The sequence below is a fragment of the Acromyrmex echinatior genome, chromosome 14 (assembly GCF_024713525.1).
Source record: "Acromyrmex echinatior isolate Ae372 chromosome 14, ASM2471352v2, whole genome shotgun sequence".
Lineage (NCBI taxonomy): Eukaryota > Metazoa > Arthropoda > Insecta > Hymenoptera > Formicidae > Acromyrmex > Acromyrmex echinatior.
The window spans coordinates 8,924,041-8,949,306 of NC_141865.1; the positions used below are offsets into that span (position 1 = coordinate 8,924,041).

Below are 25,266 nucleotides of genomic sequence, written 5' to 3' on the forward strand. Positions count from 1 at the left end.
AAAATATATAATATAATTGTATTTAATCAAAATGTAAAACTAAAATTCATATAACACATCACGTGCATCTTACGCAACCCCAGGAAAGCGACATTGTGCTCCACTTTATAACATTTAATAACTCTAAATAAAACGATAAGTTAACGTGCCTGTGTCACAACTCTAGGATCGAATGCCGAACGTAAAAAGGAAAAAAAAATAATATAATGTAAAAAAAAAGATATACTCAAGCATCTCCCGTTCTGTTTCCTCCTCGATATATTTTTGCGTTAACGCGAATATCTATTAAAGATAACGAGACGTCTCTAAGAGATTCTCATCTTTCAATAGTTCATCCCTATCGGGGTGGCTGACTCACTTCCTAAACTTTTTACGGGCGCGATGATGCGTCTCGAGGCCTTCGGAGAGGGACTTGAGAGCCTTGACATCGACTTGGGTGCGACCACCCCCGCCCCCGTACCACCGAACCCAAACCGTCATAGTACCCGGGGGGCCCAAAGACTCGACTTTCCCCGGCCAGGCCGGACTTCCTCTTGCTGCGCCCCACACTAGGTCACCGACCATCAGTTTCCATTGGTTTCCGTCGTCTACGTCCTTTGTCTCTGCTACTGAAGGTTCCAAAGAAGGCACGGTGTTTTTCAGACTTTAATCATCTCGGTTGATTTGCGCGATATTGAAAAGAAGATAACATAAAAAAAGCCCATCTCCGAAAAAAAAAACTTTTGTACAGACATATTAGATGGGAAATTATGTCAAGCAGTCGTATAATTTTGAAAATGTAAAGATTGCAATGTTATTTTATTAATTAATAAATCAAATTTAATAATATAATTAATATTAAATTATGGATTAATTAATAATCTAATATATAATAATATAATAACATATCACTGTGTTTATCTTTTATTAAAACAAGCTGCTCTTTTACTATTAGCTTATAAAATTAAAAATTCTATTTCGATATGAATCTGATATGCATTATTACGCACAGAACTCATTTTTTAATTTTATTCGAATCTTTTCTAATATAAAGATTAATCGAATATTTTAAAATGCAGTAAAATTGAACTTGCAGTATTGATTATAAATGCATTTGGCATAATTTACAAATTTACCATGATCGAAATAATTGATGAATTTTTGTTGCTTAAAAATGACTCAACTTTATTGTAAATGATGAATGTAAATGTACGCGTAAATATATACAACATCGCGTAATTTCCCTCTCCTACATCTGTTGATTTTGATTAAAATGTGCAACGCATAACAGCAAAATGTTCCGATATGCTTATGGTGCGTGTCGCAAAGGAATGTTCGAAACTGATGGTTCAACTACTTGTCCAGTAGTATCGCAACAATGTGCTTCTTGCTCGCATGTGTGTGCTCGTTAAAAATGATTAGTAGCTTCATTCAATGGTAGGCGAGATCAGAGGCAGAATGAAATATCAGATGGATCGAGCACATGCAATGATTTTATCGAATGAATATTGTTCATTCTATAATTCCCTTCTCCATTATTTGTTCGCAAGATATCTCTTTATCTGTACATATCATTCGAATGAATAGCTATTTGTCGGAATTAGGTTTTCAACATTCATTATTCTTAATTCCGTTAGTATGGGAATAAAAAATTCAAATTTTATGGTAATTTATACAATTTTGAACACGATCCCATATTAAATAGTGGAACAATTGGATTTTCTACGCTATTATAGATACGTAAACCGACTGCATTTCAGTATTAATACCTGAGTTATCTTTCATACTATATTTTCGTTATTTTAACTGTAAATGCTTCCTAATCATTGCAGAACAATTTGGAAAAAAATTTCCATCCTCGGAAATATACATATGCTGCTGTACGTAAAACATGAGGGTGTATATATGTACAAGGTATGTCGAAATAACACACGGTAGTGAGCCACACCCCTTCCGAAATGAACGTATGATTTAAGCCCCTTGGCCACTCGGATGAGTGTAATTGCGAGGATAATGGTATTAACAAACCTGACAACCAATTAGTAAACGCAAAAAAAAAAAACCATCGAAAATATTATTTACAAATATCAGAACAGTTATTTCTTCATTTCCGCAAGCGATTCGTTGGAGACTTGTACGTAATGAACGAAAAGTCTCTGTTCCTTTTAGTGCTGACGCCACTTACCTGCTGTCCTCGACTTGTCGTTAACATGGTTAATAATGCGATGTTACAATGAATAAGTCGATATCATAGACTGATTCGGAGAACTCAACTCCGATTGCTCAATTCGCACAAAATGGTACATTCTTCCGGCTTAATATCTCGCGATATGAAGAGGGAAGCGATTTTTCTCAGCCCACTTTTGCGCCTGCGTCTAGTGCGCAAGATTCTAAATATTGCGAAAAAAAACTATTACCAAAGCAATTACGATGTAGCAAGCGTGTACTTCACCATGCAATGATATTACTAAGCATGCATATAAGCGATATAACATATTAATAAATAAACTACTACAGCATGCGTGCAAAAAATGATGGCATAAATGATTTTCGATGAAAGCGGCAAGCAAAGTTGAATAATACAAATGATTTGATAATTTACAGCACGTTTCTAAATTATTGATTCTACTGATGGCGAAGTTGTATAATTAAAGCACTCTTAATAGTAACATTCGTACGATAATTATTTAATGACAAAGAGCAATGGAAATCATCGTCTTTTTCTTGTAGGTAAAGTAAAAAATCAATACGAATGAATCAGCAAAACAACGATCGACGTTTCACATTTCTCACTGTCACAAAAATAGCAACTAATAAAAAATATTCTTTCAAAGAAACTTTGTTGCGAAATATTTAGCAAAATAATATAATTAAATAAAATATTTAACGTTTCTTCAAAATATATGAAAATATTTAATCATAGTATATATATATATTTTATTAAAAAGCTTTATTTTAAAAGCTTGTATTATTATAAATCTATGCTGCTTGTTTTGTCGCTGATTATTGTCAAAGTTTCTTTGCAGAATATTTTTTGCTACTAAGCGAGACTACTCGTATATGATTAATATCTAAGAGTACCATACAATACTGACCATCTTGGTCTTCATGCAGAGTAGAATGCATGGAATGGATGGAGTCCAGCTTTCGCTTGATTCCGCGGCCGAGGGCATGTTCCCTGCCCTCGCACCTCACCGTGCTCACCACACCTTCGGCTTGCTTCAATGTCTCTGACGTATAGATCTGTCAAATACAACTCGATCAACTCAGGCACAAACCTACCAATCGCATGCTTATATCATTTCAGTGTATCATTCAATGCCGCCCTATTATCGTTTTTCTTTTTTTTTTCAAATTCCATATCACGGTCCACAACTTTACAATTTCTTTCGGTCAAGCACAAGAGACAAGAGAAGAGAATTTTTTGCAAAATAATCTAGACGAAGAAAAATAAAAAAATAACGATAAAAGACAAAATTAAAAGAAAAGAAATTTACTTGGAAGATTAGAAAGTTATAGTATTTTGGTCTTTGTCTCCGATGCTTTTAATGCAGAAATCACGCGACAAATTTAATTTATCGATACATGCAAATGATAATGATACCAAAAGAGACAAACTCAAACTTTGTTTACGCATGCTTATGTTGCAAGGTAATTTTTCATCAGGTATATGTTCAGAATCATATAACTTTTATCAAAAAATACTGTTCAGTAAAAATTTATTTTTTCGTTGTTATATAAAAAGGAATAATTTCCTGATTAATCCGATCAACACACGATTAATAATACAATTACATTATTGCAATAATATACGATTTAAATAATAACGCTACGAATAAACCAGCGTATGCGCTCTCACGCCACAGCGCGGATGTAAAAATTATTAAATACAAACTAATTACAAACTTAATATTACCAAATATAAACCAATCGCAACTTAATAATGCCACTGGTATCGTTTGAATTCAATTTACAAAATTAATTAATGAATTTTATAGCCCGCGCGAAAAGAAAGATGTGCGACTATTCATCCGACGACGAGTCACTCTCCTCAGCATCATCGCCTTCTTGCGCATATATGAATTGATTGTAAACATATGGATTAATATAGGCTTGCTTATTAGATGTGTAATTAACAACAGCAATACCATTAGGGTCAGACCTATAATTATACAAATGTGGATATAAGCCGGATGATCCGATGTCAACGAATTTTTGCGAATAGTCAACATTCTGCGGACAATAAGGAACGCTAGTATTTGATCGTTCCAATGATTTCTCTTCGGAATTTTGCTCGATTTCGTCTTGCTCTATGACATGTTGCACGATTTGAGTATCAACACGATTGCTATCGACGCACGATTTGTCATCGAACTTGTCGTTAATTTGCGGCAACATAGTGTAATCAGAATGATCTGGCACTAAGGCTTGCTGTCGATAAACATTCGCATTAGGGACATAATGTTGGCCGTGATAAAGGATTGGCTGGTAATGACCGTGACCTATAATTGGTAACGGATTGACCTCGATCTCCGAATAAGAAACGTCCGTCATTTCTTTACTGACGTTTAGTTGATCTTCCACGGTAGAGTGATCCATTGTGTCTGAATTAATAGAATGATTTGGTGATGAAGTGTCCATATGCTCCTGTGAGTCAGCGTATGTGTTTTCTGGGTGTGTCGTATCAGCCGGCTGGTGCATGTCTATTACAGTTAGATGACGGTTGACCTGCTCTACGTGGGTACCAACCTGGATCCCAGTTGTCACTGTCGACTCTACGTAGGTCTTTCCGTGCAAACTCGGTTGGTTTAACGTAATTTCCTTGGTGCCGATACCCTGCATTCTCCAATCCTCCGACGCCACCTGTGTGTCGCCTGAGTCCGGTTCGCTGCTCGATACGCAATGAACCATAGGCTGAAAATAAATTACGCATGATGTGGAAATCAATGAATATGATTATTCTTTTATCGAGACAAAAATCTTGTTTTTTGCTACAATGATAAAAAAGATGAAATAAAAGTCAAAAAATTTTTTTCTTTTTTCTCAAGAAATGAAATATATGTTTTAGATCATTGACTAAACTACTTTTGCTTTAAATTATTCTTTACCGTAGACGATGAATGATGTCTAGCGGTAATTGGAGGCGCTGGCGATGCTGCACCGTGTGTAGTAGTGTCCACAGCCGGACTATTAGACCTCTGACTGTTTCCTGGACTATGAGTGGTTGTGTCGGGAGGAGATCCTTGCCGCATCATCGTCGATTGCGCCACGTTTGTTTGGTTCCCTGCGGTTTGCGTCGATACAGAATGCCTCGCCATCAATGGGCTGTGCTGTTCGTTTTGTTGAGCCGTTTTTTCCACGACGGTCGTACTACTACTAGCGAGCACATATTGTTGTTGTTCGACATTTTGATCGGATGATGGCGAATTTACGCCGCTCTTCGGAGAAGATGACGCCGCTTTACCCTGAATCATACCGGAACTCAGAATATACGACTGGTTATCGAGATTCAAAGAAGGATCGACAGTTTGTCCGCCATTAGAAGCTGCGCTTTGAAAATTTGGTATCTGATTATTCGAGACCATAGTGGTCTGTTGTTGTACGATCGTCGTGTTCTGTTGAACAAAAGTTGTATTTTGTTGATTCGACGCTGATGAGACAGCTATGTTTTGTGCGGTTGCGCAAGGTACCATAAGTGTTTGTCCATTCATCTGTATGAATTCCTGCTGACCTTGCATGTTTGACGGTCTTACTTGCGAGGTGTTAAATGTCACTTGCTGATTCGGACTAACATTGGCAACTATCGGACTCAATTGATTCCCAAAGGATGTTGTACCATTCACTAGGAACTGGCCACTATTCGGCGAAAGAAACTGCGCTCCTGGACTGTGCTGTTGAATTATCTTTCCACCAGTCGCTTGCGGCGCTCTTATGACCATACCGGCTGGACCAGCGGCCAATATGCTTTGACTCGGATTGAATATACCACTATGACTTTGTATCGGCGTCAATACGTTCTGGCCATTGACGTTCTGTATCTGAAACTGCATCCCAATATTACCCGTATCTTGCAATAACGTGGCCGTTCCGTCTGCAGACATTACCATGCTACCCAAACCAGGCACGATAAACTGCTGAATAGTAGGAAAATTCTGAACCATCCCGGCCGCGCCATTTAATAAGTTCACCGGTTGAAGAAGATTTATCTGCTGAGTTGGTTGAGGATTCGTGATTATTTGTTGAGCGTTGAATTGTGCGGATGCTGCGCCGGTCTGACCATTCATTACAAGCTGCGCCGGCGCCCCGCCTTTACCAGGCACAATAGTTAGCGCCTGGAGCATGGGTCCGCCTATGCTCTGAGTTTGAAAGTTTTGCTGGGCGAAATTTGATTGCGACTGCATCAACATACCAGCATTCTGCTGGGACGAAGCGATGTGTAGCATTGACGCCACGGTTTGTGGATTCGCTTTTCGTTTCTTATACGCCTTTTTCTTGGTCATCGTTGATTCCGGCGATAAGAGCGCTGGTTGTCGATTTACCGTCATGCCTTGATTGGCACCGACCGTCCTAGATACGTCCTGATTAGCGTCAATAATCGACTGAGTGTTTTGTATAACATTACCGGTGGCCACTGTCAGATGTGGTATCTGCACGTTTTGGCCTATACTGTCCATCGTCATTACGCTAGGTTGAATCAACACTGGAGTCTGAATAGTATTCACAAGCACCGTGGGTTGTCCGATCACTTGCTGAGCTACACCCACTGCGGGGATTACTTGACTGACAGCTCCGGTCACGCTGGTAACCATCGGCGACACTGACAGCGGTGGCATAGAATTAGCATTAGAAATGATTTTCGGTGGAGGAGGCGCCATTACACCATTGATAGCCGACCCAGTACTCGCCATTATAAGTTGACCACCGCTGGATACCAATATGTGACCAGGTGGTAGCGTCGATCCAGCAGGATGTTTCAATATACCACCTGAAGTAAGGACGTTATGAACTTGAACATTAGCTTGAGGATGTTGGTGTTGCTGCGGTTGATGTTGCTGCTGCTGCTGAAGCTGCTGCTGCTGCTGCTGCTGTTGCTGCTGCTGCTGCTGTTGAAGCTGCTGTTGCTGCTGCTGCTGCTGCTGCTGTTGGTGCTGCGTTTGCGACTGCAACGACGAGTTTATGCTCGTCTGAGGTACTTGTATACTACTAACAACGCTCTGAACCATTTCAAGTGGTGATTTAGACACGTTCATCGTCGAAGATTGACTAAGTGGAATAGAAGAGTGAGTCGTAACTGGAGTACCCGGCATATTTGTCAACGCCGTAGATTGTACCTGATGCTGTACCTTATTCGGTAGAAGACTGGGTATAGCAGGATTCGGTATCGCAGATGGTGTGTTTATGGAAACAGTGGCTGTGTTTGCTCTTCCAGCTAATACAGATGTAATCGTATTACTGCTAACTGTATGACCGCTTGCCATAGTTGTTATCACGGATGATGTTCCACTAAAAGTATTTATGGGTATCCTGGAGACCGCATTGACGGTGTGTGGATGAGGTTGATAGCCATCTAGAGAATTTTGCCTAGTTATTTGCCGTTTCACTTGTGATGTTAAATTATCTGATGTAGAAGAGGACATTTGTGATGGCGACGTGCTAGGTGGAATGCCACTGGAACTCATTGTACCAGAACTTGGAGTTTCTGATCTTTGTTCTTGAATGCTGCCGATTAAGGATTGCGACAACTGCTGTTGCGCTTGTGGAGTTAGTGTCTGCGATGGCATTTGGCCCGAGACATGCGAATGAGGTGTCGGCGGTTGCGAATAACTATGTGGTGTCGCTGGTTGCGATGAAATAAGACTCTGCGGAGTTGCCGGCTGCGAAATTCCAGGTGTCGAGGCTGCTGGTGTATCCGAATTAGCCGGGCTATTCGTGCCGATAGGAGATCCATGACTGGTGCTCACAGTACCACCTTGTATCGGTCTGGAATCAGCTTGTGGTTGATTATTTGTTTGATATCGCTCGCCGAACGTCGACGAAGTAACAGGATCTTCACGCTGATCCGTATGCATCAGGTACTGTCGCTGCATTTGCTGCTTATATTGATCTTGAATATAGGATTGTGTGTCGGCACTGGTGACACAGCCTTGACATGGACTGCTCTCAGAATCCGTGCCACTGCTTGATGTCGGTGTCATACTGCTATGTACAACAACCGGTGAAGTTGCGTGATTTTTTACGGAAGCGAATGACGAGGTACTCGTGGGACTGGCGATACAGGAAGGCTTTGGTTGAGGAATATAAGTAGTAGACATATGCATACCATGACTGGTCTGAGATAATGCTTTCGAGTTATTGTTCAACATGCCCACTTGGGAACTACTGACACCGGTCTGTCGTGATATTGTGCTGTTTAGCAACGCCGTTTGCTGAGCGAGGTACCCGCTGGGATCCTCTAGGAACGAAGGGCTGTTGCTGTTGAATGTCGAACCTATCTGTCCGTTATTTTGCTGATTGTTCTCGCTGAATTCATCTACTGGACTCGGTGTCGAGTGTTCTAATCCGTTATTCGTTCTCGACAATTCGGCGACACCATGCTGTCGCTGTTTCTTCACTGTTATTTTATTCGACTTTGCCTTTTTCCGTGCAGCCTCATCCGTCCAATTAGAAGGCTGTGGAATGTGATGATGGAGCGGTGGTACACGGTCAAACGAATTGCAGGTAACATTTTGACCCGTGACAACGGACGGTTGATGGGATGCAACCGTGGCACGATTTTGTTGCCACGGTGGTGTTCTATTGTTGAAATGCATATTGCCGGACTGCCCGTTTGGTCCCATACCAGATTGCTGCACCTCAACGGTGTGACTGGCATTCGGGCTTCGTCCCGTATGATTGGACAGAAACTGTTGTTGATGTCCCATTTTGGCATCCGTATTCGTTCCCTTTGAAGAATCAAAATTCCGTACCGGATATTGTACTTGATTCTGAGCATACATCCGCTGAACATTCTCATGAGGATTATTAGGCAAACCGCCATTTTGAACTACATGGTGTCGCTGCATAGAATGATTATGTAATAAAAGTTGTTGCTGCTGTTGCTGCTGCTGTTGTTGCTGCTGCTGTTGAAATTGTTTCGCGTTTAGATCTTCATCAACTGATGACGTTCGATTGTGCCTATTTTGAAGGTCAATAGTATTGATATTGCTCATGACAGCAGAACCTGTTTGCTGTTGCATAATGTCTACGGAGTGATGATTCAATTGTTGATTTGAATATTGCGGCTGGATGCACACTTGCGACATTTGTTGCTGATGCTGTTGTTGTTGTTGTTGCTGCTGTTGTAACTGTTGGTGAATCTGCATCTGGAAAGGATCCGTCGACTGAGATTGCATAGCATGTTGACTTTGTTGCTGCTGTGGTTGCATTTGATGTTGGTGAAGTTGATGCAATTGCGGATGAAGGACGGTTTGATTTGATATTTGTGACGGCTGCATGTGATGCGCATAATTCTCAACAGAATGTTGAGTATTGTAATTTGCCGATTGTTGTTGATCCACTTCCTGAGCTAAATGCTGCTGCTGTTGCATATTGTGCTTTTGAATTTGCTGCAAATGCATTTGTTGCTGTTGTTGCTGCTGCTGTTGATTTAAATGCTGCTGCTGCTGCTGTTGCATTACATGTAATGACTGTTGATTTAACTGATTAATATAGTGAGGAGTCTGCTGTTGTGCTAATTGATTTACCACAGTATTCTGCTGCTGCTGCTGCTGTTCTTGTAAAATTTGCATGTGTTGTAACTGTTGCTGATGCGGCAACAACTGCTGCGATTGTTGCTGTTGCTGTGATATATGCTGCTGAATGAGCTGCTGCTGCTGTTGCTGCTGCTGCTGTTGTAGTATAAGTTGTTGATGTTGCTGCTGTAAAAGCTGCTGTTGCTGTTGAGTCATATTATTAAAATTTGTACCCTGTTGATTCATAATCAACGGGTTACTCATCAGCATGCCTGACATATTATGTTGATTTAACCTCTGCTGAGGATTTCTCGCACAACTGCTCACGTCATGATTCTGAGAAGGCGAACTTAAAGACTGATGACAGATTTGTTGTCCGTTTTGTTGGACTTGCAGATTTGGGACCGTGATTGGCCATACCTAAAAATAAAATAATTGTATTTAAATACTTGAATAAATGCTAATGATAATATATATAAAGATAATAATGTGCATTGTTTAACAGATAAGATGTTTAATGATTCGTATTACAATTGAACAATTGATTTTTTTAAAATTTAAAAAATGAGTGAAATATAAATTTATATTATTCAATATTGTATCAAACGTTCAGCAAAAAGCACAACTGCTGACTCAAAAAGGAGGTGATTAATTTACGATTCAATTAAAACTACGACTCAATTACCTGCGATCCATTAGGCACCGGTGAACCTTGAACTCCAGATGCCGCAACCGCGGCAATAGCTCTCTCCCGTTGTGCCAGAAGTTGCGAAACCGAGACGCCGGAATAAATGCCGCCTATGCCTCCTAGTTTCCTCTTCTTCTTCTTGCTGAGACCATCTGCGCACACCAATAAAGTATCTCTTAATAAACCGGAATCCAATTACCTTCGATTCGCCGGCATCTATTTGAAATTGAATCGACAAAGGCTTTTCCTGTTCGGAGCGCAATTGTGAAAGACGATAAGTCCTCGGCGCGCTGTAGAAATTAAAATACGACTTATTCGCCCTAATCCCGCGCCGCCGGCTTTCTCGCTTATTATTCAGACGACGTTCCAAGCTTCTTAATGAAGCAAGTGTTCCATTTGAAATCCTGCCGCAAGGTTAAATCGTATTTAGCCCGACATTTCCGTGCTTTAACTCCCCATGCTTTTTGAAAGTGTCGGCCTTTCCTCAGTCTCATTATCATTCCGGAAAACATCTTTTGCGAAATGAAAATATCCTCGGTAATAGATCAAGAAGCGTGACAGAATATCAATTCAGCCAATGTAATTAACTTGTTAAATAATTAGAGCAATATTATAGCAGTAGTATTAAATATTTTTCATATAATAAAAATTATTAATTATCACAACAAGCTATTATTCTGCAACAGGTACAGATAATCGGATTCATAATTCAAATTATAAATAAATTTATCTCCCTAATTAAAATTCCTTCTAATCAATACATATTTGAATCTATTCTATTTCCGCGCATAGCTTCAAAATTGTTCAAAAATTGCTTTAAAAGTACAATAAATTAATAAAAAAAAATTTGTAATAATAGAAGATATTGATATTAACATATTAATAATTAAACATAGATTTAAAGTACAGTTAATATATATTTTTATCTGGAAAAAGTCTGGAAATTACACACTAAACTTTTGTAAAATATTAAAATTAACATTCGGCGAATAATAAATTACATAATAATAAAATTGATATAGAAAAAAAGTGTAATAATTTGCGTTAATGATAAATACTATTATATGTTAAAATATCAAGTAAATTCATATAAATACAAAAATTGAAAACATTTTAATTTCTGAAAGATTTCTCTGAAACGAAACTTCATTTATAATGCTTTTGAAACGCTATTATCCACATATTCACGAAGAACCGCCGCAGGGGCCATCGACACTTCCGAATTACCGTGATTTACGAGACGTGTTAGAAAGCAGGAGGGATAAGATATTCAGCGGGGCAATAGGCTAAGGGGATCTTTATCTGTAAGCCTACAGAGAATAATTATTCTCCATGCGCGTCGATTGATGCAGGGAAGAGGGGCCGAATAATTCTCGGGAAAAGGGAGAAGCACGAAAACGACGAGAAGCGAAAGCAAAAGAGGAGGGTGATGAAGATAGTAATGAATCTACGATGGCAGTAAGGTAACTTGTCCGTCCTGACGACGGCAGTTTAACCCGATTTTCAAGGGGAGAACGGTAGATTTGCGTAAAATCTTTGGATCTATTTTGTGGCTTCCGGGGTTTTCACGCGAACGCGTAAAGTCTCCCCATCGACTTGGAATGCCTGCAGTCAATGGCTCGAGCAATAAACGTTCTCGTCGTTAAACCCCGCTGAAAGAGGGCGACGTAGTAATTGGAAGACGTAGTTCGTCGTTTGTGGCTATTTCCAAATGCCGCCTTACTCACTTAAGCACATTCGTTAAGACATTCGCTGCTTGCTCATAATAAACGACCAATTTTATGAAACTCAATTTATACTGGCGATGAATTTATCTGTCTGTCTTTGTCTTCTTATTATCTTAATTAAAAATATATATTTTTTTGTTGAAACATTAAATTCCTAAAATTAATTGTACGTAATGCAATTTATTATCACATAACGCAGAGAAAGAATTTTTTTAAGTGTAGGTAAATAATTCTAAATCCCCTCAGGATTCTCACTTAGTACCGTACGAGCTAGAATACTGCACCTGTAAAGGTGACATTCGTAAAATTGCAGGATAGATCCACTCCATATTGGTCTCACAGACGCAGCATCATTAAGAAGGAACGCTGATGGCATCGTCGGTCGTTGTAACTATGTCTACAAGGCAGACGAATGTTGTAAGTCTATGTTCTCGAGTTCTAGCTTCAGTCTCGCGAAATGACTTTTTTCAATGCGAGCATAAAAATCCGTCGAGATCACGCCGTTACGTTACGCCAAGGCGTTGATGCGGACTGAGCAGAATGGGATCGAAATGCGCTTGCGCGACCAACCGACGGAAGTGGGTGCAAGGGTGGCCCCGAGGGAAAAACAGAGAGAAGAATAAGGATCCTCCACCGAGGCAACGAACATCACTCCCGGGGCAGGCGCAAGAATCACAACCGGACGCAGTCGTTGGACCGCAAGGCTGCCTCTACTCTGTCTTTCTCTCTCTCTCTCTCTCTTTCTCTTTCCCTGCTCGCGCGCAACCGTGGCTCCGCTCTCCTCCCGTACGAAATTAACCCTTATCAACTCGGTGTCTACCACCACCGTGTTCTCCCTCAACAACCCCTCCAGAAGAGGGGTTATAGCCTGGCTTCTTTTACGCTTCTTCTTTTTATATATCCACCACCATCGCTACCTCTACCATCAGCCGCACCCGGTCGTGGTAACATTCTCGTTCTCGTCATCATCGTCGTCGTCGTCATCATCGTCACAGCCAGCGAAGGGAGAACGGATTCTTTCTTCTACCCGGGAACTTTATTGATCGTCGCCACGATAAGAAGGTACGAACCGGCGGATTGATCTGAGATGGTCGCGTCGAATCGCTACGACGAATATAGCCGAAGATATGTCTTAAGATTTATTATCTTTCTTAATGCAATTAGACTAATTCATGTTAATTCTTTACATAAAATTTCTACAAGATCTTTCTCCGCTTTCACTTCCCCATTTCATTTATATAATATCTTAAATTGTAGATATTTCATTACAACCGAGATTTGCCTTTTCATCTTGCGTGGAATGAATTGTGTTGTTATTTCATTTCACCCCTATACTTACTTCCTTAACAGAAGATTATTTCTCGTAGGAACATCCTATGTAAACAGACGTCTTCAGAAAAGAATAGAAACCCAATAAACCTGTCAAACGGGTAGTACTAATCTGTTTACACAACAACGATATCCTCAGTAGGCAACAAAAACCAACGCACTCGCGTGCAGCGGAATCCACATTGAAAGAATTTTTAAGTGTTTGCCACCTGCAACGAAAACTCGGTAGAGGGTGGCTGTCGCATAGGGCGGTGAATTGGAGTTCGTCGCCCGTAAAATCGCTTCTCGGTGCTCTCGGGATGTTACTGTAACTGCCGCGTACTACGTCGACGCCGAGGACAAAAGTGATCGATTGAGCTCCGGGGGAAACTATTTACGGAGGAAATTGTTTAGGGCGACAAAAAATCGCGTAAACCGCGCCCTAGATTTGAACAGACTGGTGTTTACGATCAATTTAACAATTACATGACGCGTGTGATGATTCTCGTTAAATATCCCTATTGACATTTCCAATCGAGTAATGAGGTTGGATTTAATTATGTTAATTAAGCCTTGAACGACTGAACTATATTTTACCTAATAGCGAAAACGTTCCGTTTAATATTTTACTTGCTCTTATTTAAATGTGATAGAGAGCTTTTAAAATGATTAAAAGTATGTATTTTAAATCACCGCAAACAATTGCTTAAACATTTCTATCAAAAATTTACATTTTATCTATTACATAGTGAATGTAAATAAATTAGAAATCTGAATATTTTGTATTATGCGAAAGAAATTAATAATGCAATTAACGTATTGCAAAACTTTTACTTTTGATAAATTACCAATTTCGAATAATTGCAATTTCTACTTCGCTCTCGTGACCGATAAAACTGAAACAGACTTTCAATCATTCCTACTCCCAACGCGATATATAATCCATCGTACGTAAACGAAGACCCTCCCTCTTAAGTCGGCAAGTCAAACTGAAAATCAGAAAAAGGGGGAATTAAATCGGCTCCCAGCAGGGAGTGAGCGCGTTATGAAAACTTGGAGCTCGACGTTCAACGATAAAGATTCATTCGAACCTCTCCACTTATTCCCTTCACCGTTCTTCTCCCCTGTTGCAGGATGTGTGTGTCTGTGTGTGTGTGTGTGTGTGTTTGCGCAGATCGCGAGCCCGAATGCGAGCAACCCCTGACGGCGTGCCGGAGAAAAAGTCGGGAAAAAAGCCAACCCTGCCATCCAGAGCGTGTCGTTTTATATCACCGGAGAATTGGAATCGAAGCGGCGCGAGCGCGCGCGTCGATGTTAAAACGACCCTATAAAGTCCCATAAAAACACCGCGACCGACGTATACGTATTATTCTACCTCGCACACCGACCGTAAACTTGAGTTAAACTTCAACCCCAGATTTCCAGATGCAAACGCGAAACTGCTAGGCCCCCCTGCAACGCTGCAGACGAGTCCATATCTAACCAAATGCATCGTACTAATCTATAATATTTGCGAGCGCGAAAGCAGCGAATCGGTCCTTTTTGGTTACCGAAAAATATTCGTTATTTATCATAGACTAAGCTTTCTAAAAATCGTAGAAAAAACAATACATATTATTACATAAACATTCTAATCGGTACTAAATATATATACTATAATAAGTCTATAATATTAGAGAGAGAGTCGATTGATATACAAATTAATTTTTTTTTTTTTAATATATTTATGGTTTAAATATATTCGCGTTGTATTCGAATAATTCGACGTCGAAGCGTGTTTCCAGCCCCGCTGTGAATAATATTAAAACGCGCAGTTACGACGCGCGCAGGGTGAAAGTTTAATAACCGTTGGTCGCCGACACGGCCGCGCTCGGCTTTCAATCTACAAGCGGATTATAATTTCTAGCCGACGCAATTTGGAATACAGGTAGAGGTAGAGGTACGGCCGGGAATGTGGTACGTCGCGTCCTGCAACAGCCGCTTAATTAACGGCGCGGAAAGTAAGGGAAAAAGGAAGATGGTGGATTGGTGTGGGATGGGATGGGGTGGGAAAAGAAGTGACGGCGCGATGGGATGGGATACGTCGGTTATGGGATTTGGTAATGAAATTCGGTGGAGAGTTTGGCGGCTACGGTGATACATCATTCCGCTCTGCCCTGCCCTGCGTCCCGTTTTCGCCCTCCGTCGTACTTCTCTTGAGCTTTAATGCCAACGTAGTGGGTGAAGAAAGGACGATTCTGAAGTGTGGGAGAAGGGGGGGAGAGAAGCGAAGAAAGAGCAGGAGTGAGTGAACCGACTTTGCTAATGCCGCAATTTCGTCGTCCTTCTTATACCGTCGACTTTTTTCCTTAATGATCACGGCTCACTTGACGGGGTGGAAAAACTTTTGGTCTTCCTCCAATAAAAGTTGGCACGTGTTTCCGCGCGACGGTGAATAAACGTCTCGGCGATTATGGCGCCGGTTCAACGTCCGACTTGACAGAAAACTTTGTTAATACGCCAGATCGATAGAGAAAGTTCCGCGACATGTGTATGTATGTGTGAGTATGAGAGAAAGTTTGCCCTGTAGAATTTGACCTGTCGAAATCGTCGGGATTATGAAAACGAATGTTGAGCGTGAAAGAATCTTGATTTTGATCGATCACAGGATCATTCGATTGCCTAACTCGAAAGAAAATTCAGAAGTTTGACGCAAATACTTATTCTATAGAATATATAATCATTGTAAGTGAAAAAAAAAAAACGACGTACTTATCAAGACATAAATATTACATTAGCCATATTTCACATTTACAGCTTTCATTATGTTTCTGTTTCCTTTACTAACAATTTCAAAAAACTCATTAAACTCACATGTTATAAAACAATAGCTTTCGTCTTCCGCTTTTAATATACTGTACCATTGTATATACTTTTTCATTATATTGCTTTTTGCCCGGTAGCGATTTCTTTCGTTCGAGCCGGAGTATAATTCGATTATTCTGGTAACATTCGTGCTCTTACCTTTTCTGGTTTTATCCGGCGACGTGGGCGAGTCGGCGTTCGCGTGAATCGAGGCCGTTGTCGGGCCAGAAGATAAAGTCGACGACGAGACCGCCGGCGTACAGGACGCAACAGGACTGGCGGCTGCTGCCGGCAGCAAAAGTTTTCTCTTATGGTTGCAGAGCTTGGTCATCTCCCGCGTCTTGCCCTGATCCGGGCTCCAAGGTCGCGTCGCAACCTGAAACAACAAGAATGTGCATACCACTCGTTATTCGTCTGATCGTATCGCAGCCAAGTGCAATGAGCTAACGAGCTAACTTTGAATCATTTCAAACGCATGACGAGAGTCGAATGTCTCTCAGAGTTTTGATATTCTCTCGAAACTTAGGGGCATCAATTTAGAATATTGTCTTGGAGGCGGAATCATCAAGGATTTCATCTAAGAATCTTTCATCTGACTAACCAGTGTATGGAATGTGGCTTTTATTATTCACATTTAGCATATTAATACGTATCCTGCATAAAATAAAGATGATTTCCTTTGTGCCTCCGTCTGATTTCATCGAGCGGATCGCTATAATTGGCGAAGATCGATACCAGTGAGCGAGAAGGAACCGTACGAGGCGAAAAGAGGAGAGGTGAGAGAAAGAAAGGAAGACTTAGAGAGTCGATGGCCTCAGACTGACGACGCTCATGAATCTCATGATCGATGCGCGACGCTATGAGCGAAGTTAAAACGCGTCCGAGTTGGAAGGCCGCAGGCCGATGCCCATAATGGCCGTGCGCGGGCTCCGTGTTACTTGTCAGCTCGGGAGACGTTTCTCAGCAATTTACGACCGCAAACACGATGCCATTACCAGTGCGTCGTAAATAAGATCATACCGCTTGATACACAAGAAATATTCGTAAAACCCGCTGCGCGAAATGTTAATTGCCGTAGAGTTTTTCCGGCAATCGTCGCAACGATCATCGATCGTATGGCGATCGAACTAATTAATAATAACGGAAAGGCAGCGTGGCATTTACGGTATTACTTAAAAATTCAAGATTAAGCTAAATGAAATTGAATTATAAAATACAAAATTAAAAGCTCCAAGTAGAGGAAATTAAATACATATTTCGTGACAGAAACTGGTAATATTCGAGGATACAAGTGAGAGAGACGGATGCGGATCACTGAATCTTGCCAAAAGGAGGACGCGCGCGAATTCGTCGTACGAGAGGATACCTGGCAGGTTAATTAAGAACGATCCAAATACGGCGATGGGATTATAGCACTTGTGACGGTGCGGCGGTCGGCCTTGTATCATCGAGAATCCAACGAGTCGTCGCGCCGATGTAATGACGTACGCACATCAGCGGTTAACTTAATCAGAACGTGTTTTCTGCGACTGGCCTATTATTCATTCCTCTTCTGGTGAGACGTTCATCAGCGACGATCATTTTACCGGCTAATTACGCCCACTCGCAACATCAAGGAGCGAAAGGGGGGGGGGAGATCTGCGTTGTAACACAACCCATCTTACAAATATTGCAGATCAAAGATGTATCGTCGTGACAAACACACGGAGGCTAAAGAATTATAATTTACTGTCGAATCGACGAGACTTTTTTTTTTATTGAGAAGGAGGAATAGCAATAATTATTTGTGACATCCACTGGAAAGATAAATCTTTTAAGGACCAAAAATTATGGATCATGTAAATAAGATACCTACAAAAAATTACCGAGCACCGCACAAACGTACATACGCGGTGTGGTGGAAAATAAAGTTTTTTTTTTTGCTCCGTTCGAAAGTCATCCGCATTCTTTGCAAAACGAAACCCCTGCAGGCATATATGTATACACGCACGAAAATTTAATCCCTTTTTTTTATTCACGCTCGCGCTCGGTGCTTTCGCGAGTGTACCGTTGCGGTTACATCGGTTACGTCGTACGATTATACGTATGTGTGCGAGCGAGGCATGTACGCAAGGTGTTTGCGTCACTACCTAAATAATCCTCGTCACCGAGAGAGTGCATACACGCTCCACCGCCGCTTTCCACGGCATTATTTCCCGTCACACGCCGCCCGTTGCACGCGAGGTAATCACGACCGGCGACCGGCGGCGGAAACCGCGATTTAATCCTTTTTCTCGGACACAAAATGAGACACCGTACTGCGACAGCAACGACTTTAATACGATAGCTTTTACCCGTTCCCTTGTGCCCGGATGAACGTAGCGAGAGAGAGTCTATCTCTTTCTTTCTCCCTTTTGATTAGACGATCTCGAAAGGGAAAATAAAACGCGCTGCGCGCTGGCTGTAATTACCACGCCAACGAGCCAGCTAGTACACGTAATGTTTCCACCGGTTTTACATAAAATTATTTTATATAATAGGTTACTGTACCGCGCTATATAATCGGACGTATTATTACATCGGGAGAAAATGAAATTAATACCGCAAACTCTTTGAAATGTCCAGAAACAGATACGTCTGCAATAAAGTGTTTTTCTTTTTCTCTTCCACGTGGCTGGCACGCAGGAAATAAAGTACAACGAGTTATTATAAAATGCAGGAACACTCTTTATTCTTTTCACATACATAGCAATGATTTTAATTATAATTATAATTATATCTCCGATAAAATTTAATGGCAATCGGACGAAGAAACTAGTCAGAGACGTAATAAACCTGTTGTGCAATCTATTCGAAGGCATAACATTTAAATCTCCTTATTTACCAATTAATTATCCGCGTAAAACGAGTCAAAGGGGACACAATTCGTACATGGTATTTGCGCTCTAACATCGTAAATCGATATATATCCTCGTAACCGATGCTCGAGCACATAAAGCCTCGTACAACTCACCGAGGGTATCCCGCTCTTCGATCGCAAATACACGACGATCTTCACGAGTCTTATTTCAAGAGAGGTAAATCATCGGGTGCCACCACACGTCCGCCAACCTCCGGATCTCGGGGCCCCAATCAATTCCACGGGCGCATAGCAAGCACAGAGCCCCTATTCCTCTCCCGATGAGACGCGACGCGCTGACCTCGAGGTCGTTAAATTAAATTTATGCCAGCCCCGTCGCACTTCCCTGCCCTCTCCCCTCCCCCTCCCCCTCCCCCACGCGAACGTTCTTGCATACCTTATGTACCGTACACGTTTATCGTTACAGTGCGACATTACACTGAATTAACGTAACAAGGCTATTAGTCCGCGATTTTACGACTTTAATTGTGACAGCGGGACCAACCACGCTCATTCCCGAGCCTCACAAATTGACTCTCGAGACAATCGAGACGTAGGGGGCACGTCGTACCGTACACGTCGTACGTACCTGTCAACTGCGGATAATTAAACTCGCGTATGTACGTACGTACAATGTATACGTACGTAAATATACGATTGTTCGCAGGCGACGTTCCCAGGGAACGTCGGCTCACGGGCTGAGTAACTACGTCGTCTCTTTCGGGTAACAAGTGGCAGCTCATTCGTTACCAGCCAGCAAAAATGTTTCACCAAACGCCGAACTAGATATTGTATAATTGAATGAAACGGCGAACACGTCGATTACGTAAAGTCGCGTCGTTTAAAGCGAGGCCGAATCAATTATCGGAATCTCTCACAATTGTTCAGTTATTATGAATTTCCCGCGCGACGAGCGCAGTGGAAAATAAAAGCGTGCTACGCGTAATTTGATTATATATGCAGCACTTAAGTATGTACAGCTATCATTTGTATTTATTGCAATAAATTTGTAATAAATGGTAACGGTACATTGGTAAAGTAAAGCTCAACTGTTGTGTTACGCGCGGCGCAATCGATTAACAATAATTTTAAGATAATTGATTTCAAACCCATTTTCACGTTACGACGTTGTACAGCTTTTTCATTTTACGGGCATTCTCGTGACAAGAATACATAAAATTTTATAGAGAGAAGAAGAAAAGAGATTCGCGTTATTAAATTCTGCCACTATTAAAAGTCTCGTGTCAAAGCCGGTAATATGGATCGACAATGAACGTTCGTCGACGTCAATGCGAATATCTAATTTACGATCGACGACGCTGTGTTCCCGCATTAATATCGCCATTATTGAACTGGAGCAATTGTCGGGCGTAATGAAAGGTGCCTCCGTGTCTACAAAGAGCATTTGGCGCTCGCTGTCGTAACGCAACATTATGAAACAAGATGTGCAATGACGTGCAATTTAATCCAATTCCTACAATTGTACACGTTTTCAAGAATAATACGAAAATCAAAGTTGTCACTCTGTTAAATATTATCGTTTAACAATGAAAAGTGAATCACGTATTAATTGGCAATTTAAATAATTTGGATTGTGTCAGATTTAGAAGCATGAATGAACTAAATAATACCGGCACTCTTCGACTAATGAATCAATAAATTGGCGACTGAAAATAGACCCGCTCGTATGAAGAGTCTCGGAGATATTCAGGTCACTAGATACCGGCAGTTAATTAATTCATTAATTAGCAACTCTTCACTGGTAATTGCGTGCCCGCCTCCATTTCTCACAAAAGGTGCTTACCTTGATTACGACACGTATAGATGTATATACGTATATGCATGCATGTACGTATACGTACCCGCTTCCGAATATTCAATTAATCCCCTAATGAACGACAATTACATAGTCTGCGGTATTACACGCACAATGTGCACCCTAGTCTTATTATAGATCGCAGAGTCAACAGGGGAGAGATGATAAAATCGAAGGTACCCGCACATCACGACAAGCTCGGTGAGCTGTGACAGTTTCAGAAGTCAATCGTCGGCAACGTGGGCGTCGTCGCAATGTCGCATCGAGCGATCTGGGAGATTATCATAGAGAGGGAAAAAGAAGCGCGATCTATGGCTTGGTAATCCATCGATGATCATCTGGTTGGCTAAACTGATAGTGATTCATTACGCGATAAGTCATTCGCGTAGGATACAGTGGGAAGGAACGCTTTATGTCAACGTCGCTCGTGGCAGGAACGAAAGGGAGCGCGTGCTACGTGACGCTCGCTTAATTACCACTTGTTCATGAACGAGTGACCCGAATGATCGTGCCTCTCCATTATAGTCTATCACATGAGACACCGATGAAAATAAACGTTACAACGTAACAAAATAATCCACAATCGCAGCGGCAAACAGAATTACAATCGAGACAGATGCGTTAATGAAGGAAGACAGTAGACGCGCACCTCCCTACCATCGATTGTAATTTCCGTGGATAATAAAATTGACAAGCTGCGTTTAACCGTATGCGATTATTGCTCAATTGCCGAATAATCACGAATGATTCACTCGCTCATTTCGTTAACGCTCTTCCCGTAATAGCAGCGTAGAGTACTTATTTGAGATCTCTTAACACATTAATCAATTAACAGCCATTATTGCTCGCAACAAGAGCATCCGCGTTTAATCACCGCCTCTCTTTAATCCGTTTCTCCTGGGACGCAATAAAGGAACGCAGAAACGTTACGAGCGAGTCGAATATGTAATTAAAGCTTTAACATAGCGAATCCGACAAATAGGTATACGATCATTTAATACCGCGCGCAAGTCGAGACACACGTACAAATACTGAGATGGAAGTTATAATAGAAATAATAATACTCATAAATCATAAAATAGATAGCTCCGTTCGATAATTAACATCCGCTCGACCTCGTTTTCCGTGAAAGCAAGAGGATGCTGCGCTCATCGAGCCAAAAGGATGGAAGGAGGAGGACAAAAGGTCGTAGATACGCGTTGTCGACGTCGCCGTCGTGAAAAGCATAAACGAGGGACGATAATTCAGAAGTCGACGGTCGTTGTAATTTTATCTTGGGCGGCGGCGAGAGAGAAACCCAAACATAAACGAGCGGCGCGCGCGGGGGGGGGGGGGAGGGAGGGATGAGAAACAGAAGGAGAAAAACGGAGGTGGTGGATGTGCCGTAATGTTTTACGATTCTCATTTATAATGTCGGGTAATGTTCCGCTCAGTATGCAGTGCGTATTCGCGGACGACGCAAACTGCATCGCCGTCGTCGTGCACGCCGGAATATCGTTCCGTGCGGCATTAATTTTCGTATCTGGAATTTATCGCGTCCTTCTTCCCCTCTGTCACCCTCCGTCTCTTCTTTCTCGTCGACCGCGAATATTTCGCGAGTTGGAGATTTAACCGGCAGTTTTGCGAATGACGCCGCTTTTTCGCGGCGCGGCGGTTCTTCTTTTTCTCGGAGAGAGGAGAAAAAGGGGAAGAGAGAGGGGGAAGGGGGGGGGGCAAAACAGCGGGCGATGAATTATTTTCATTCCCACTAGGTTGTTCATCTCCCTCCGTTCGAGCGATACGTATTTAAAGCGTAATTTGAGGTTTGAAACCTGCGGGGAGCGGGATAACAAATTCCAGAGATCTTACATACTTAATTATTAGAGTTCATAAATTTTTAGAGTAACGAGAAATCGTACGACAGTAAGATACATTCCGGTTTAAATAATTTTAAGGAGAAATCGTCGCGCTATGATAAATTGATTACGAGAGAAAGTCTGCAAAGTTAGATGACTTATCTCCGAATTACTCGAGAAATACGTGGGCCCCGTCTTCAATGTTTCATCCTGTATGATAAATATTTCCACCTAAATAACACAGGGCGAAGGGGAGCAGATGTTTTTAGGTGCATCAGGAAAAATTACTAACGTAACTCCGCCTGGTTAGAAAGAAATACGAGATCTCTCCGACCTTTCTGCGATATTGCCGTAATCTATCGTAAGTGCCAGGTGGACCGTTATAAAAGTTGCGCGTATAAAAAAAAAACGGGGGAAATAAATTATAATTGCATCCATCACGGTCGCCGTAACTCGATTAAAAAGGACGCAAGTCCGTATAATTCAGCGTAATACGCCTCAGATAAGCGTATAGCACTTAGGTGAAATTAACATTAATAAAATTTGCCCGCGTTCCCGCGAAATTCCCAGAAGACTACGCCGGAACCTTTATAATGGCCGCGTTTTACGAACTTCGCGGCGCGGAGGCTCATTTATAAAGCTTGAACGAGGAAGACGAGCGGTTCCGCGAATTCAATAAAAGATGCTCGAGTGGGCGGAGTGCTCACTTTTTCACGATGTTATCGAACGAGATGCGGCTGTACGCCGCTGTTCACTTCTCGAAGAAAAAAGGACAATCGCGAGAATAATACGAATAATAAATGATAAATTTATGGGCGTGGAAATAGATTTCCTCTTAAATTTCCTCTATGTATATTTTTCATTCCCAGGTTTGGAAAACAATTATATTATTTATTCGGAAATTTGCGAATTTAACGAAATTAATTTAAAGCGTAGAATGTCACAAAGCAATCGATAATCCACTGCTTGTCGAAATATTATTAACACAGCACAACGCGAAACACCGCGCTATATTTTTAATAATAAAATTGATATAGGTGTATATACATATATCATGTTTCATCGAATTGGCCAAATATTATGGTACAAACATAACTTCATATCGCGGCCAATTACCTCAGAATATAAACGGCGTGCGCAATCTCGGCAATAATTAATTTCGTTTGGATTATTATTATTACAGGAGGGAGGAGCAAAACGATCCTTAATTAAATGTACTTTGATTAAGAAGAAATTATTAATCGTTACGTCGATCATGGAATCGAGTTCTCAAACAGCTTGTTTTCAACAAAATATTTTTACTTTTATTATACGTCGACTATGATGCATAACAGAAGGCAAAAAAAAAATTGAGAGACGCTTATTTATTTAAGTGAACCTTCAATTAATATAACACAATTGTGTAATACATATAATCCATATACGATTACGTTATAATTATTATATTCCATCATTTAATGAGCTTAGCAAGAATAAAATTTAATTGTTCTACGTAATCGTTGTGCAATAACTATGTAAAACTGACAAATGCTACTTTTACATCTGCTCAAGTTACACCAGTTCAGCTATACCTACATATTATATATAATATTCCATAGCAGCACGTAATACAATATTCATGAAGAGCACACGTTTCATTCTCGTTGAAGACTTCATTCGAAAGAACAGGCTTCTTACGAACAAACAACGTATAATATATGTTAATATATAATCATTAATTAAACGCTATTGACGCATATGAACAGCCAGGACGCAATCTATGATAATTTTATTAATAGCGAATTACCACCATTATATTACGAAGCGGCAATTAGACTACCGATCGTACCGGGTTACGTGTTTCGATTTGCGTTACACGTATCGTACCATATAAAGAGTTGCCCCAGATCGTTTAAATTAAGCTTCGACCGACACGTACATACGCGACACTTATAGGCAAATGAAGGGGAATTGCAATTTATTCGGGTCGAATATCTGAACGGGCATATTAATATCCGCTAATGACAAGCAAAATACACGTTTCGATCGTCTCATAATATCACGTTGTTGGTACGATAATCGCATCCAGCCGTTCGACGGACGACGAAGATCACGTGCACACTAGCTCGATCCTCTTGTTTTATCACTCGCATTATGTCAGAATATATAGCACGTTGTCCGCCATCGCACCTTGGAGCAACCCGACGGAGTAATCGCCGCGTATCGATTTTCTGTGATGACTTCTATGGAACGGTACTAAAGCCCCCTTTTATCGCCGCGGGACTGGTATTGTCCAGCAGAATCTTTACGCTTTCCCAGGGAAGCGAAACCTTAATTTGTCTCCACGAGATCGAGAAATGTGTACGATGCACTTGGAGGATCATTTGTTCAATTACTTTCGCATCTAAGTAACAATTCCGTAACAATATTTCAATTTGATCGACCGAAAACTTGGAATTATCAAGTCCTCACCGTTATTTA

General features: G+C 41.1%; 1 protein-coding gene across 11 annotated transcripts in view; it reads right to left on the reverse strand.

Moving 5' to 3' along the window:
- Positions 1-25,266, reverse strand: part of LOC105148835 (uncharacterized) — a 231,977-nt gene that overhangs the window by 24,601 nt on the left and 182,110 nt on the right. For 5 of the 11 annotated variants that reach the window (XM_087413062.1, XM_087413063.1, XM_087413061.1 and 2 more), the window contains 4 exons: positions 16,437-16,653; positions 10,396-10,550; positions 5,088-10,130; positions 3,682-4,893 (listed from right to left, as the gene is read on the reverse strand). In XM_087413062.1, coding sequence (XP_087269188.1) covers positions 4,003-4,893; positions 5,088-10,130; positions 10,396-10,550; positions 16,437-16,653 — 6,306 coding nt within the window. In that variant the 3' untranslated portion in view covers positions 3,682-4,002. Of the gene's footprint in view, positions 1-358; positions 609-2,164; positions 2,370-3,074; positions 3,223-3,681; positions 4,894-5,087; positions 10,131-10,395; positions 10,551-16,436; positions 16,654-25,266 lie in introns of those variants that run through there. The other 6 variants (XM_087413067.1, XM_087413065.1, XM_087413068.1 and 3 more) reach the window with 4 other exon arrangements.